Here is a 15185-nt window from a genome sequence, read left to right as displayed (position 1 = left end):
CTAAACGCCGTGCGTATGGAAAATGCGTACATATTGTTACTGGCCCTGGAGGCCGTGGCCGAGGTGGCTGTGTGGATGCCGGTCCAGGTGGAGGTCATTGCACATCACACCTCCTGGACGACTCTGCGTGGACCTCATTGGACCTGGAAGCAGCACCGACGACGTCTACGGTAGATCGGCATGAGGTAAGCTTCAGGGTTCGGGCAATCTTATCGAAAACCCATTTCACAAATCCCGCTACATCCGTCACACTAATTTGAATCCCTTGCCTGAGGCATCTCATGGCTCCAACCGCGTCCGTATGGATATCGTATATGATATCGGCCTGTTGAAACAATCATGAAATGAGAATTTCGGTTCACAGCGGTTCATATGTGATTATACGATGAAAAAAGATACGTTAATTAAATATACGCTAATGCAGCTTCCTTGTCCTAATGGCTCGGGTAGACCTTTGTAGTCGAAGCGACATGCAACCGGATATTACCTAGGGTGTAGATGACGTCCTAATGGCTGGGGGGGGGCTATCCGTTTTCTGAGTGGGCGGATAGAGGTAGTACAGGCTCTGCACTTAGAGGATGGAGGCATACCAGCCCTCTGAGAGGGCGGTAAGGTTTAACCGTCATCTGAGAGAGCGGTAGGAGATACACGTGTCACTATGATATGCTTACTGCATTCATAGTTGCATCCCTTTCAGATGACGATAGACACATATTTGTATAAATCTTTTCATCAAAAATCTCTTTATTTAAATATTAATATTAGAAAATATAAAAATAAAAAAAGTCGCAGCTGAGCGGCACCGTGAGGTGAACCGCTCGGCCCAGTGGAGACAGGGAAGTCGCGGAAATGCATGCGGCCTGCCCATTCAGCTCCTTCAAGTCGATAACATACAGTCGATGAACCTGTGGATGATGCAGCGAATGCCGCAAAAGTTGTCATATAGTTTTCCCGTTTTCCTTTCCATCAGACTGTTGCGGCACTTCATTTTCGATCCGTGACGCTAGATGCAGTGCGACATTGAGAACATACCAAAAAGATCAAGGCGAAAGGACGATACGTGGTTTCAGGCTAACAACCCTCCTCGTGTGAACAGTGTTTTGTCAAAATCACACTAATATTTTTCCCTCCCATCTTCTTTATACAAAACTGTGATATTTTATTGCTTCAAAAATCTTAAGTTTCTTTATATGTTTCATAATTCATATGCAACCTAAAAATTAGATTCACCTAAAAATCATGTGTAAAATTTAAACTAAAATTCTAAAAAAAAAGAGAGTACTTTTATAACATTTAACAATTGTTAGGGTCTCAAATGAATTTCAAAATTTTTGAAAAACTCACTAATATTTATATTATGTGATGGACTCATTTCTAAGCTTATTTCCAACCCTAGGCTATATGATGAAAGAGTTCTTTTGTAATACTCTATTCACATGAAATGATAAAAAAATACATATAAATAGAACATTACAAAGTAACTCACTTTTTCACCATATATCCTAGAGATGGAAATTATTTTAGAAATTATTACATCACATAATCTTAATATTAGTGAATTTTCCCAAATTTTTAGAAATTTATTTTAGGCCCTAACAATTGTTAAAAGTTATAAAAATAGTCTTTTTTAGAATTTTAGTTTAAATTTTACACATGATTTTCAATGCATCTAATTAAAATGATTTGCACATGAATTATGAAATACGTACAAAAGGTTTTAGGATTTTTGGAGCAACAAAAGACCACAGTTTTGTATAAAGAGCATGGGAGAAAAAAAATATTATTGTGAACAGTGATTTTGACGAAAAACTGTTCCCATAAAAGAAACGTCTATTTTTATAATTCTTTTCATCATCGATACTTTTATTTAAATATTAATATTAGAAAATATAAAAATAAAAAAGCTACCCGGATGCTGTCAAAGGGGAAAAAAAAGCAACCCAGATGGACATGTGCGCTAGGCGTTCCGAGAATCCGAGGCGCCGCATTCAGGGCTCGTTTGCTTGCAGCCCTGGAATTGCTGCCTGGCGCATCCAGTGTCTCCACCAGGGTCCCAACAAAGAAGCCCTCAGTAAGCAGATTCGTCGGAAGAGTGCTTTTCTACTGCATGTTTCCCTCCCGGTCAAGCACAACGTGCTTGTTGAAAAGCAAATCAGAAACAAGAGACTGCTTCCACGTCAATTTTATTAGAGCGTAGGCACTCAATTCTAAGCAGGTCAAAGATAAAACTTCGTCTCTTCGAACAGGCAAATGCTTTTTATACACAAGGAAGAAGTGCATCGCGACTCTTCAACTTCAAGCGAGCGAATGTTTCTACAAATAAACAAGGAAGAAGGTGACTCGAATGCCCCAAGTATGAAGTGTCCAACGAACTAGCAAGGTGGCCACGCTAGTCTAGTTGTCATATTTTATAATGATAATCTTTAATTAAAAATTAATATCTTTAGTTTTTTATGAGATTTGAGTTATAGTTACAAAATGCATAAAAAGTAGAAGAAACAATAAAAATTATGTTAGTAAAAAATAAATTATTTATGCTCTAAACTTGTACCCAAATTGCATACATGTATTGGTTCGATTCGTATACATTTTGATCGACTGTTAAAATCGTTTGTCATATACAGGCAACCCAACTAAAATCATAATAGATTTGTCTTCCTTGCGTGTTATACTTTGCATGTTGTCTGCTTGATATGATGATCTTGAGCTATACGGTGATTCTTAATCTATTATCTTAGTAAGAATTTTGAATTTTTTCATTATTAATTTTAGCTATTGATTAATTATATTTTATATGGACTCTTTATTTAGATATTTTATTTTTATAATAATTTTATTTTTTTTTAATAAGATTATATTTGATATGAATCTTTTTTTCTATTCTAACCCTAATTTTAATTATTATTTATTTTATTTTATTTGGACTCTTTATTTAGATATTTTGCTTCACAAGCCATATAGAGTTTGAAATGCTAATTTTCCTAATTTTTAATTACGAATTTAGTTATTTATTAATCATATTTTATATGGACTTTTTGGTTTCCGAATTTTAGCTATTGATTAATTGTATTTTACATGGACTTTTTATTTTGATATTTGATATCTATTATAAGACTATTTGATTTGGATACTTATTTTTTCTATTCTAACCCTAATTTTAATTATTATTTATTTTATTTTATTTGGACTCTTTATTTAGATATTTTGCTTCCTAAAATTGAAATGCTAATTTTTAATTTCAAATTTAGATATTTATTAATCGTATTTGACAGGGACTCTTCGATTTCCAAATTTAGATATTTATTAATTTTATTTAATATTGACTCTTTAGTTTAATATATACCGTTGGATTTTTAATTTCAAATTTAGATATTTATTAATCGTATTTGATAGGGACTCTTCGATTTCCAAATTTAGATATTTATTAATTTTATTTAATATTGGCTCTTTAGTTTAATATATACCGTTGGATGTTCATAATAATTAGTGATTTAGATTTTTTTTCTAATTAATTTGATAATTTTATGATCTTAAAAGCGAATATGATATCTCGTTTACTTCTTAAATAATAATAGTATAATAGATCTGAACAGTGCAATCGGTGTAATCAGCCGACCCGATTGTAAGTGGCAATTGACTGGTCCGTGAGAGTTGAGACCACGGCATTTTTGGCCCCAGCTTGCCGACCATTATCCAACGCTAATCGCGCTTGGACGTCCCCATCAAGCTCTTGCAGTGCAAACTGCACTTTGGTGAAAGCGACACGTGCATCGAACTTTCGCAAGGAAATAAAAGAGGGGAGATTAACAAAGGGCGTGTGCATGAATGAACCTTCTGGATGGCTCTACCGGTTGACCTCTTGTAAGGACCAAGGACCCAGGCGGTTGGAAGTTCCAACAGCCGAGTGAGACCGGAGAAGAGAGCCTGCAGCCCAAGTCGCCGGGAGAGGGCCGCCGCTCGGGGGTCACCTGCCGTCTGCCGACTGCTAACGAGCAGGGGCGAAACGTCCGGGCTCCTTCCTTCGCGCTCTTTTTGGCAGCTTGCGGTAGGACTGTAAAAAAAAACTCGAAGCTCACCAGCTATTCGAATTCGATTTGTTATAAGTTCAATTTAAGTTCAGTTCGAGACTAACAAATCAAATTTAAACTTAGCAATAAGCTCACGAGCCTGTCGAGCTCGAACTCAAATAGCTCGTTAAAAGCTCGACTAACTTCAACTGAGTTTCGTCGAGATAAAACCGTTGTCCATTTACTTTAGATGAATTTAATTTTTTAACCTCACCATCTAATACAAAGTCCAATCGTCCAACATGAAGACTATATAAATATATACATATGTAACTTATAAATAAGGTTTTTAAAAAGATTGGGACTCACGAGCTACTTAAACTCGACTCGATCTACACTCGATTTAAACTTGGTCCAAGACTAACAAGTCAACCTCAAACTTTATTGTAGACTCGATTAGATCTTTAGTTCTAATCAAGCTCGGTTAGAGTTTCTATTGAACTTCAGCTTGAGTCGACGGGCTCACTGGAGCTCGGTTCATTAACAGCCTAGCTCGCGGCCTGCTTGAGACTTCTTTTATTTTGGTTGTTTCTGCATGAGAGGGAGCCTGAGACTGACGTCATCCCTTGGGGTCGCGGCCATCTACCTGATCAAATATCTGCACGGGTGTTGACTTCTCTCTGACAACATGTTCTTGGTCTTTTACTCCATGTAACGAGTCCCTTCCACTGCAACCACTCGATGTTGAACAAGGTATGTTTATCAGAAAGAGGAAATTAAGAATTTTCCTATGACTACTGAAGGGAGCGAACAAACCTCACCAATCAGGCCTCATCCGCAAGATTAACGTGCAGATAACTTTTTTTAAATGACGCGCAGATAATTTGACAGCCCCAGTTCAGACTAGCAGTGTGACACATCTTGTTCAGACTTCAGTCCAAGATCGAGTAGAGATTGCGAGATGCTCGGATTGGCCGGGCACCTACTACGTACCAATCACTGGTTCGTCAAGCCGTAGGACGAAAGCATCGCTCGAGCGTCCAAAAAGACGGGGCGATTTGGCCATCCGCTGCTGCGACAAGCCCGGTACTCCGTCCCCTCGGCGTTGACGGGCTCCCGGCCCACTCGCTCACTTCCCGCACGTTTTCCCGCTCGTCGCATCACATGCAAACGAGACGACTCGGCGTGGGCGTACAAATAGACGCGCGCGGGGGTCCGGGAAGAACAGAGGGAAGGACGAGGAGGAGAGACAGAGACGGCGCGCAAGAGGGGGACGGGGGCTGTTCAGTGCTTAGCTATCGGGTGAATTTTCATTCACCCGGTAGATCTAGCCCCCCCACAAAATCCCCCCCAAGAGCTTGCGCGGAGCCCGAATCTCTCCTCCGGCTCCAACCGAGGATGGACGCCGCCGCGAAGAAGCTCAGGCGGCTCCGCACGCTCGGGCGCGGCGCGTCGGGCGCCGTCGTCTGGCTCGCGTCGGACGAGGCCTCGGGGCAGCTGCTGGCAGTCAAGTCGGCTGGTCCCGGGGCTGCGGAGCAGCTGCGGCGCGAGGGAAGCGTCCTGTCCGGGCTCCGCTCGCCGCACATTGTGCCCTGCCTCGGCTCGTGCGCCGAGGCCAGCGGCGAGTACATGCTCTTCCTCGAGTTTGCGCCACGCGGCTCGCTCGACGACGAGGCGGCGAGGAATGGGGGTTGCCTCGAGGAGCGCGCCATTAGGACGTACGCGGCGGACGTGGCGAGGGGCCTGACCTACCTCCACGGGGAGTCGCTCGTGCACGGGGACGTCAAGGCAGCGAACATCATGGTCGGCGCCGACGGGCGGGCGAAGCTCGCGGACTTCGGGTGCGCGAGGAGGGTGGACTGCGAGCGGCCGATCGGCGGCTCTCCGGCGTTCATGGCACCGGAAGTGGCGCGCGGGGAGGAGCAGGGCACCGCGGCCGACGTGTGGGCTCTCGCCTGTACCGTCATCGAGATGGCCACCGGCGCCGCGCCGTGGAGCGACGTGGACGACGTCTTCGCGGCCGTCCACAAGATCGGCTTCACGGACGCCGTACCGGAGGTGCCCACCTGGCTGTCAGCGGAGGCGAAGAGCTTCCTCCGCACGTGCCTGGTAAGAAACCCCCGCGACCGGCCCGCCGCCGCGCAGCTACTGGAGCACCCGTTCCTCGCGTCCGCCACCAGCGCCGCCAAAAGAGCGAAACACGACTGCGCGTCCCCCAAGAGCACACTCAACGCTGCATTCTGGGAGTCCGACGGCGAGGACGACGTGGCGGAGGTGGAGGCGTCAGAGAGCGCGGCCGAAAGGATCAGCTCACTGGCGAGCCCCTGCTCGGCCTTGCCGGACTGGGATTCCGAGGAAGGCTGGATCGAAGTGCGCAGCGAGTGCTCCCAGGTTTCCGAAGCTCCGGCAGCTACGGTGACGGCCGGTGCAGGTTTTGGTCTTAGCAGTAAAGCGCTGGATGCCGCCGAGGTTTGTCTCCACGTCGTCGATGTGGAAGGCGCCATTAGATATCCTACGTGTAATGTAGGAGTAACTGATGATTTCGTCGAGTGCGAGAGGCAATCGAGTGTGAGTATATGCAGTGATGCGGTACTCGGTTGTCCTTGTAATGGAAAAGGAGAAAATAATTTTGATATCGCACAAATTTTGCCATTTCATGACCTTGTTTGTGGATATTGTTTGCATCTGGTATTAAAGTCAAGGATGGATAAAGAAGAAACTGTTTCACGGCTGTTTCATTTCCAAACTAAGATCATCCTCAAACATATTCCCTTCATTTTGTTTCCTTTTCGATTCCTTTTTCCGTTCCCATTTCCTTAATTTTCTCTTATCTCCAACAGCTTCCCTTCGAGGGAAATCGCGAAGTGAAAGGAGAGAGAATCCCGTCCTGAAGGGAATAACACTGGGAATCTCGTCATGAAGGGAATCGTGAAGAAAAACCGTTGGAGCGCTGAAGTAAATGAAAAACCCTTCACGACAGTGATGCGGTACCGTGTTCGTGCCCGGTCGCTTGTCACTTGGGCGAAACTGTGGAACTCGGTTGTCCTTGTAATGGAAAAGGAGAAAATAATTTTGATATCGCACAAATTTTGCCATTTCATGACCTTGTTTGTGGGTATTGTTTGCATCTGGTATTAAAGTCAAGGATGGATAGAGAAGAAACTGTTCCACGGCTGGTTCGTTATCAAACTAAGGGGATGCGTCGGCGAGGGGGTTTGCTCGTATAATGTTTTAAGATTTCTAGTCGTACGCTAGACTAAATTATAAGGCTCCGTTTGAATCTCTGAATTGGTACGAATGAATTGAATTGTGCCTCAAATCAATATCCAAGTGGAAATGGAATGCAATACAGTTCTTTTGTTTGGTTAGTGAGAAAACTGTTGAAAATGAAATGAGAACACTCCATATCCAACTGTAGATCTAGATAGACACCTCTCCACCAATCACCGCCTCTAAACTCACGCCCTTCCCCCTGCTCGTCCCCACCTCCTCCACCACCCATACGCCACCACCTCTGCCCATACCGCCTCCTCCTTGTTGTCGCACCGGTGACACCTCCTCCCTACTGTTGTACCGATGTTGCCTCCTACCTGTACCGTCAGTCTCTTGGCCTCGAGCAGTATGTCGAGCTCATCAACAACGTCTCCGAAGCCCGTATCGCCGCCGCTACTCTCCAAGCGGTCGTCGTCGGAGGCGGTGTCTAGACAGTGGGTTAGCGGCGAGATGGATGGTCACGACAAGGCCGAGAAATGGATTCGTGGGGTCCTGCGATGGTCGGTGGCAGAGTCCTACGATGATCGGTGGCGGAGTTTGACGGGAGCTCACGAACTCATCAATTCCACATCATTGGGTTCTAAATCAGAGGAGAAGAGGTCCGATTTGAGGAGGTCCCCTCTAGTTGTTCTCCAATTTAGCTGGAAATGAGTTTTAATTTTGATTTTGATTCCCAATGCAACCAACAGTAGAATTAGACCTATCTAATTCCAATTCCTAATTTTGGGACCAATTCTGGGATCCAAATCCGCCTAGTTAAGTAGACCGTATGACAGGTGTTGATAAACCCTTGGCTATAGTTTGTTATTAAATAAAAAAACATTGCCTAGAGTGCACAATTGCACACAAAGTGCATGCGCTTAACGTATAACAAGCTAAGTCGCCATAAGTCGATTGATAATATGATCACTTTTTCTACTTTTTGATGGATTGAGAAATAAGCAAATTCTTAGTCACACAAACTCGCTTGTGATTTGCGTCCGGGTCGTCTTCTATGGCGGCAGTGCTCGCCGGCGGTGAGAGTCAACATGTCTAAGTGACGCCCTCGGTCGTAGATTGTACTATTGTAGGAGGAAGGTGAGCGATAGACGGAGTGTATGAACGACGACCGGTTCGACGAGGAAACAGCGTGGAGAACGGATCTGACAGAAGGTTAAGGTAGGAAGTGAATATGAATGAGAACGTTTGGGGAAAATCAGGAAACATAATGTTTTCAGGTGACTGAGAAAATGTTCTAGACGGATCCACAGTAGCATGTTTTTCCTGCCTCACAATGCTTTACATGCATGCATGTTGCAGGTCCACAAGCCAAACTGAGCCGGTCCACAGGCCAATGATCCATGCCACAGACTGCACTTGTTTTCGTCGGCCGTCGTTCAGTGGAAGTTTTTGCAAGGCAGACTGTCCAAGTCAAAGGCGCATGCGTAGAAACAACGAGGATCAGTAAAGCAGAGGTTCAACGAATCTTCGGTGCAAGTGAGAGGGTAGAACTGTAGTAGATAGTAGTTAGTACAGTTGGTGTTAGAAAACTTGAAGACAACGAATGCTGAGGAGTTGTTTGAGTTTTCTTGTGGGTGTAGTAAACAATCAGCCACTGATCATGCTCAATCCACTTGGAGGTACGTCTTCACAATAGTGCACGAATGATTGGCGAGGTGCACTTGTTAAAAAAATCTGTCGGGAACGGATCACAGCCACGCTCTAGCAACTAGCATACGCGAGTGACAACTCCACACGAAGGCACGATCCCGGCGCGCATGTGCTTACCTGATGTGAACAAAGGTGATGTTATTAGAGAGAGTAAATTAAAATAATTAGAAACTAATAGCTCTAAAACTTTATAAGATAATTTTATCTTAAATTCTATCTAAATATGCTCTAAATTTATATAGTATATCTACTCTATCACTCAAGATGATTACAATCTACTCTATCCACATTAAATCGGAGGATCAATAAGTTACCGGCGAGTCACGAATACTCTAAAACGTCAGCATACTTTTTGGTACATAGTTGGATCACTCCTTAATCAATTCTTTAAGTTGCATCACCTAATAACACTCTCTCTAAATCTATAAGTACTACTCGTTTACTAATTTTATACTTAATTATCTTGGATGATCACTTTAAGTATTTTGGTGGCTTAGATGTCTTCTCTATACTCCAGCAGCATGCCACACCTTTAAATGATTGAGTGGATAGGTATTTATAGTCTCAAACTCGTCAACTAGCTGTTTTTTCAACGGCTTAGAAAAACTGTTAACACCAGATGATCCGGTAAGAATAATAGTACTAATATCGGATCATTCGATGAGTATAACCTCATAAACTAGCCGTTGAAACTCCACCTAATATCTCTGTGAACATCGGACACTCTGGTGTACCTTTAAATCTATCACCAGACCTTCCGGTGAGTAATTTTGAGCCATCTGAGTCTTTGCAGCCTTTCTGTGTAAAATGTTCCGATGCATTCATCTTCATAGCACCAGACTTTCGGTGGTTTGTTCTTCATTTTTCGACACTTGCAGTCGCCTCTGCAATAAATGCTCTGGTGTTATAATCTAATGTGTACAAATTAAACACCGGATCATCCGGTGGGTTGATCTTCAGTCTTCTGCACTTGCATTCTTCTCTGCAGGAAATACTTCGGTGTTACTCATTGCAGATCATCAGATTATCCGGTGAGGTCCTCAGCCTTCTTCCCTTTATCAGAAATACTCCGATAAGTTCAACACATAAAGCACCGAACTATCCTATGAAGTCATCAGCTTTTAATTTATGTCTGGACAAAATACTCCGGTGAGTTCAACCACTCAACACCGAACCATCGGGTGAGGTCAATTCTCCAATTCAGTCAATCTTTGTCTCGGTTGTAGTGATTTTTTTATGTATTATATTTATAAGACCTACTAATATATATTTTTGATAAACATATTAGTCTCAATGACTATATTATCACTAATCATTAAAATCATAATTATAACATAATAAGATTATTTTTGCTACATCCGGAAAACGTTGAGCAACGAACCAGCGGTAGCCATCGGTCCATCGCTCTGCCGAACCCCTTTGCACAGACAGTCCAGTCAGGCACATGGATGATGAAGGATCGGCCGTGCTTATCCCCCGAACGGGCGATTATCCCTGTACAGGATCCGTGTAATTTGACGCCTGCCGAACAAAATGTGCTGCCTAAAACGCTGTGCATGCACGATTTTTGTCTAATAATATTATTTTATTAAAAATTGTAAAAATAATACTTAAATCATAAAATTACAAGAATAATACTTATTGGCACTCCGAGTGCTGACAGGCTACTGGTAGTGGGCCTGGAGCCTGTCGACACGTCGTGTGTAGACAAGCCCCGGGTAGACACCAATATGATTGTCGCACTAGTTGACAACCGACCAACATGTCGGCATTACAAGTGCTGATAAATGACTTTTATTTTTATTTTTTATTTTTAATAATATTATTTTTTAAATTTGGAAGAATCATAGTCATAGTAAAATTCAGTGTACATCTATATGATCAGGTTAGACTTATATCAGCACTAAACAATACCGATTATAACATTGAAATGTTAAATTGCGCGAAGCCCCACAAGTCATACACAGACTCTAACAACAATAGTGGCATTCGATACATTTTTTTTATTTCATCATAGGCCTATATTGATGATAAACCTAATATGCCTTAGGAAATTTAAAGAAACCACGTATAGAAAGTAACAACGACATTGATATATACGGTATAATTCTGAAAGTAACTTAGATATGTACCGATTTTAAACCTAATATAATTTAGAGAATTGAAACTAACCAATTACTACTTACTCTCAACTGAGTGCAGTATTGATACTTTGCCTTCCTCGTTGTCTCAGGTTCAACTTCACAAGCTCGACGTGCCTTCTTACGCTTCCGCTCCATATCTGCCTCACGTTCCTCCTCTTTGAGGCGGTTCTGCTTCTCTCTCTTCTGCTCTTCCTCCTGTAGACGTTTGCGGGTCACCTCTCTCATCTCGTCGACTTCTGTTTCATGAAATTATCTCCATGCCGTCTAGTGTTGGGTGTGCAGAGGACACATCTGCTTCACTCTGCTCACTATCGATCCACTCACCCGCTGTGCAATTGCCCCTGCCCGGCAACCACCGCCGGTAGTCGCCTGTCGCCGCCCACACCCTCATGCTCGAGCTCGCAACCTCTTTGCAGAATGGGCCACACATGGAAAGAGAAATCGGCGGTCAGGGAATAAATGAAGGCACGTCAGCACGCATAGTGCCGACAGGCCTAACGTGACACCCCCGTTTCGTCGGGCCCACCACCTGTCAGCACATGGTATGCTAACAGGTCCCCCGACCCACTGCCAAGTAGGATATCAACACGCAGAGTGCTGACATGTCTTTAGTCGGGACTCTGTATGTCGACATGTATCTATCGTTACAATTTATAAATTTAGATTTGATTTTTACAATTTTCTAATAAAATAATATTATTAAAAAAATCGTGCATGCACGGCGGGCTAACTTGTCTTGGCCCCAGGGCAGCCCCTCTTCCACGTTGGAGAGACCGTGACGTTACCCATGAAGGTGGCATTAGAAAAGAGAGAACGTAGCGCGACGCATCATTCATCCAGGTCCAGGCCTTATCCATCCGAGCACACAGAGGCATGAACAATTACGGAGTACTACTCGGCTAGACACTTGCTGACGCAGTGGCCGGCCAGTAGTATAATGTTGAATCATAAACCAATAGGAAGCACGTGGTTGCCAATCAGTCCGGCTAAGTGCTGAGATGAGGATGCAGCTTGCCCCTATCCCTGGCCTGTAAACTGTGAGGCTGCGGCGATCAAAGATCCTTGAAAATCAGACGGAAAACGCCCGGAAAAGTGCGGAAAAAACACGGCCAGAGCCCGACCTACAAGATCGTTACACCTTCCTTTGCAGCCAGGGGACGGGGTAGGCGGGCGAGGTTTTCTGGCAACTGCGCACGTGTTCCACGCCCCCCGAGGTTTTCCCAGTTCCTCCTTCCGAGACCCGTCACATCGGTTCCCGCATGTGCTCCACGCCCCCGAGCGGCCCGTAGAAAAAGACCTCCCCCTCACCTCCACGCATAAATCTCAACACGCACCATCCCATCCGCGTCCAAACAATTCCTCGAGAGAGCACTCCAACAAGCAACGCCGAACAGAATGGACGCCTCCATGGCGAAGCAGCTCAGGCGGGTCCGCACGCTGGGCCGCGGCGCGTCGGGCGCCGTCGTGTGGCTGGCCTCCGACGAGGCCTCGGGCGAGCTGCTGGCGGTCAAGTCGGCGGGCGCCGGCGGGGCGGCGCAGCTGCGGCGCGAGGGGCGAGTGCTGGAGGGCCTCTGCTCGCCGCACATCGTGCCCTGCCTCGGCACCCGCGCCGCGGCGGGCGGCGAGTACCAGCTCATCCTCGAGTTCGCGCCGGGCGGGTCGCTGGCCGACGAGGCGGCCAGGAGCGGGGGACGCCTCGCGGAGCGCGCCATCCGGGCGTACGCCGGGGACATGGCGCGCGGGCTGGCGTACCTCCATGGGCGGTCCCTGGTGCACGGGGACGTCAAGGCGAGGAACGTGGTGATCGGCGGCGACGGCCGCGCCAGGCTCACGGACTTCGGGTGCGCGAGGCCCGTCGAATCGTCGCGGCCGATCGGCGGCACGCCGGCGTTCATGGCGCCCGAGGTGGCGCGTGGGGAGGAGCAGGGCCCTGCTGCCGACGTCTGGGCGCTCGGGTGCACGGTCATCGAGATGGCCACCGGGCGCGCGCCATGGACCGACATGGATGACGTCCTCGCCGCCGTTCACCGGATCGGATACACGGACGCCGTGCCGGAGGTGCCGGCGTGGCTGTCCGCGGAGGCGAAGGACTTCTTGGCCTGTTGCTTCGCAAGAAACGCAGGAAACCGATGCACGGCGGCGCAGCTCGTGGCGCACCCGTTCGTCGCCTCCGCCGCCGTCCGCGACTGCAACGCGCAGCCGGCGAAGCCGGAGTGCCCGTCCCCCAAGAGCACGCTGCACGACGCGTTCTGGGACTCGGACACCGAAGACGAGGCCGACGAGATGTCAACTAGCGCGGCCGAGAGGATCGGCGCATTGGCGTGCGCCGCCTCGGCCCTGCCCGACTGGGACTCCGACGAAGGCTGGATCGACCTTCAGGACGACCGCGCCGAAGCTTTTGATGCGCCGCCAGCGACGTCTGAGGCGGCCGCCTCTGACTACTTCGTCTGGGCCGCACCATCAGATGCAGAGTTCGAGCACTTCGCCGTCGCCGCATACGTCAGCGACCATCTCCCGCGCATCGTAGGAGTAACTGATGCAACCATTAGCCGGGGCAGTTTCCGTGAACGTAAAATTCAGCATTTGTTTGTTCGTGACGGGACTGAAACACTGGAGTCCCACCGTGTCTGTACAGAAGCAGAGATAAAAATGAAACGAATTTTGCTCAAATTTCCCTCTTTGCGATCCCCCGGTTGGCACACCTGATACGCTTCACGTGCGTATACCTCACGTTGCGATCACTGGGCATCACGAAATCGAATTGGTTGTATCATTTCCAACCGATCAGGATCGAACTCGTTCACGAACGGCAACTCGTTCCCTTTCTAGTAAAGTAGGCAGATTTGTTCGCCGAGTGACCTCCACGTACGGGATGCTGGAAGAGGGTCGATTGCGTGTTTGTATTATGCATCAGCGTGGCGTCACGTTTGCATATGCTCCATTGCCCCAGTTCCATATCTCTTGATCAATAGGATGTCAACGCGAGGAAGCTCTTTTTTTTTGGGAGATCCGATGCGCTGCAATCTTTGCCTTTTTACCGAAATTATATTAGATGGAGTAAAAGTGAAAAACAAAAAAGACGGTTTAGAAGATCAAGTACAAACAGCAGCTTGTTTCAACAATCGGAACTCGCGCAAACATCTGCTAGAGGAAACTAAAGATTATTTATCCGCCAACTAGACAAAAGGTAAACGCCTTGACCACACGCATTAGGCTTGTCTAAAGACCAATCTCCGTTGTTCAATATCTTCTTTTGTCCTTACAGCAACCTGTAGAGCTTGAATGACCTGTTTTTTTGAAAAATTCTCCGATTCCTTTCTTTTTAAATATTCCACTAAAAATAAAATAACAAACCATCCAAAGCTCTTCCCTGTTGATTGTCAGCCTTCTTCCTTGCCTTGAGCAATCTCTGCCTTTGCTCTACGCCTTTTTTGATGGACGGTGTGGCACTGTGGACGGCCGGAGGTGGCTGTGCAGAATCTCCAAATTCTTCTTGATCTCTCCGCTTGGTACTCACGGAGATGGAATGGAAGTTCTGACCACAAAATTCACAGCTGACCTAGCCCGTTCTTCGAGAGAAAACGGGAAATTACAGCTACCGATTTTACTGGGGCAAACATAATAAAGTTCCAATTTTGCAAAACAATGCAGCGTGAAGTGTGATAAGCTACAGCGATGGATCTCGCCAAACTTCATCTGAGATCGAGATCTCGCCGGCCTCATGGCTCCTTGTACGCTGTAGCGCAGCGCTCACCGGTGAGAGAGACCGAAGCCCCGACGCAAACGCGGAAAACAAACGTGGAACAGGCTCCTCTGATCTACGCGAAGAAGGGACACGCGATCTCGCATCATGTGCAGATGTAGGTGTCGCGCGAAGCGTCATTGCATCACGCGCGCGTGCCAGCTTCACGGTTCGGCGCTGCTGAGAGTGACCTGACCTGCTGCGTAGATGCCCTTAGATCCCGGTCGATATCTCACATTCTCACGCCCACGTTGTACCGTGGCATTCGATCTTCGTGGACACAACACTGACACCCAACTGTGTCATGGGATGTGAGATGCATCAGGTATCTAATCTGACCTGACTGACTTGTTAGGCTGCGACGATTAA

General features: G+C 46.4%; 2 protein-coding genes across 2 annotated transcripts; both read left to right on the top strand.

The window, feature by feature from the left end:
• Positions 1-5207: 5207 nt before the first annotated feature.
• Positions 5208-6898, top strand: LOC133906192 (mitogen-activated protein kinase kinase kinase 17-like). Its single transcript, XM_062348009.1, has 2 exons — positions 5208-6695; positions 6848-6898. The coding sequence occupies exons 1-2, from the start codon at positions 5406-5408 to the stop codon at positions 6896-6898; spliced, it is 1341 nt and encodes a 446-aa protein (XP_062203993.1). The 5' UTR covers positions 5208-5405.
• Positions 6899-12381: 5483 nt separating this feature from the next.
• LOC133908554 (mitogen-activated protein kinase kinase kinase 17-like) lies at positions 12382-14078 on the top strand. The gene has a single exon (XM_062350629.1). The coding sequence runs from the start codon at positions 12470-12472 to the stop codon at positions 13778-13780; it is 1311 nt and encodes a 436-aa protein (XP_062206613.1). The 5' UTR covers positions 12382-12469; the 3' UTR covers positions 13781-14078.
• Positions 14079-15185: the final 1107 nt, after the last annotated feature.

The sequence above is a fragment of the Phragmites australis genome, chromosome 2 (genome assembly GCF_958298935.1).
Source record: "Phragmites australis chromosome 2, lpPhrAust1.1, whole genome shotgun sequence".
Classification (NCBI taxonomy): domain Eukaryota; kingdom Viridiplantae; phylum Streptophyta; class Magnoliopsida; order Poales; family Poaceae; genus Phragmites; species Phragmites australis.
This window is presented reverse-complemented; position numbering and strand designations above follow the sequence as displayed.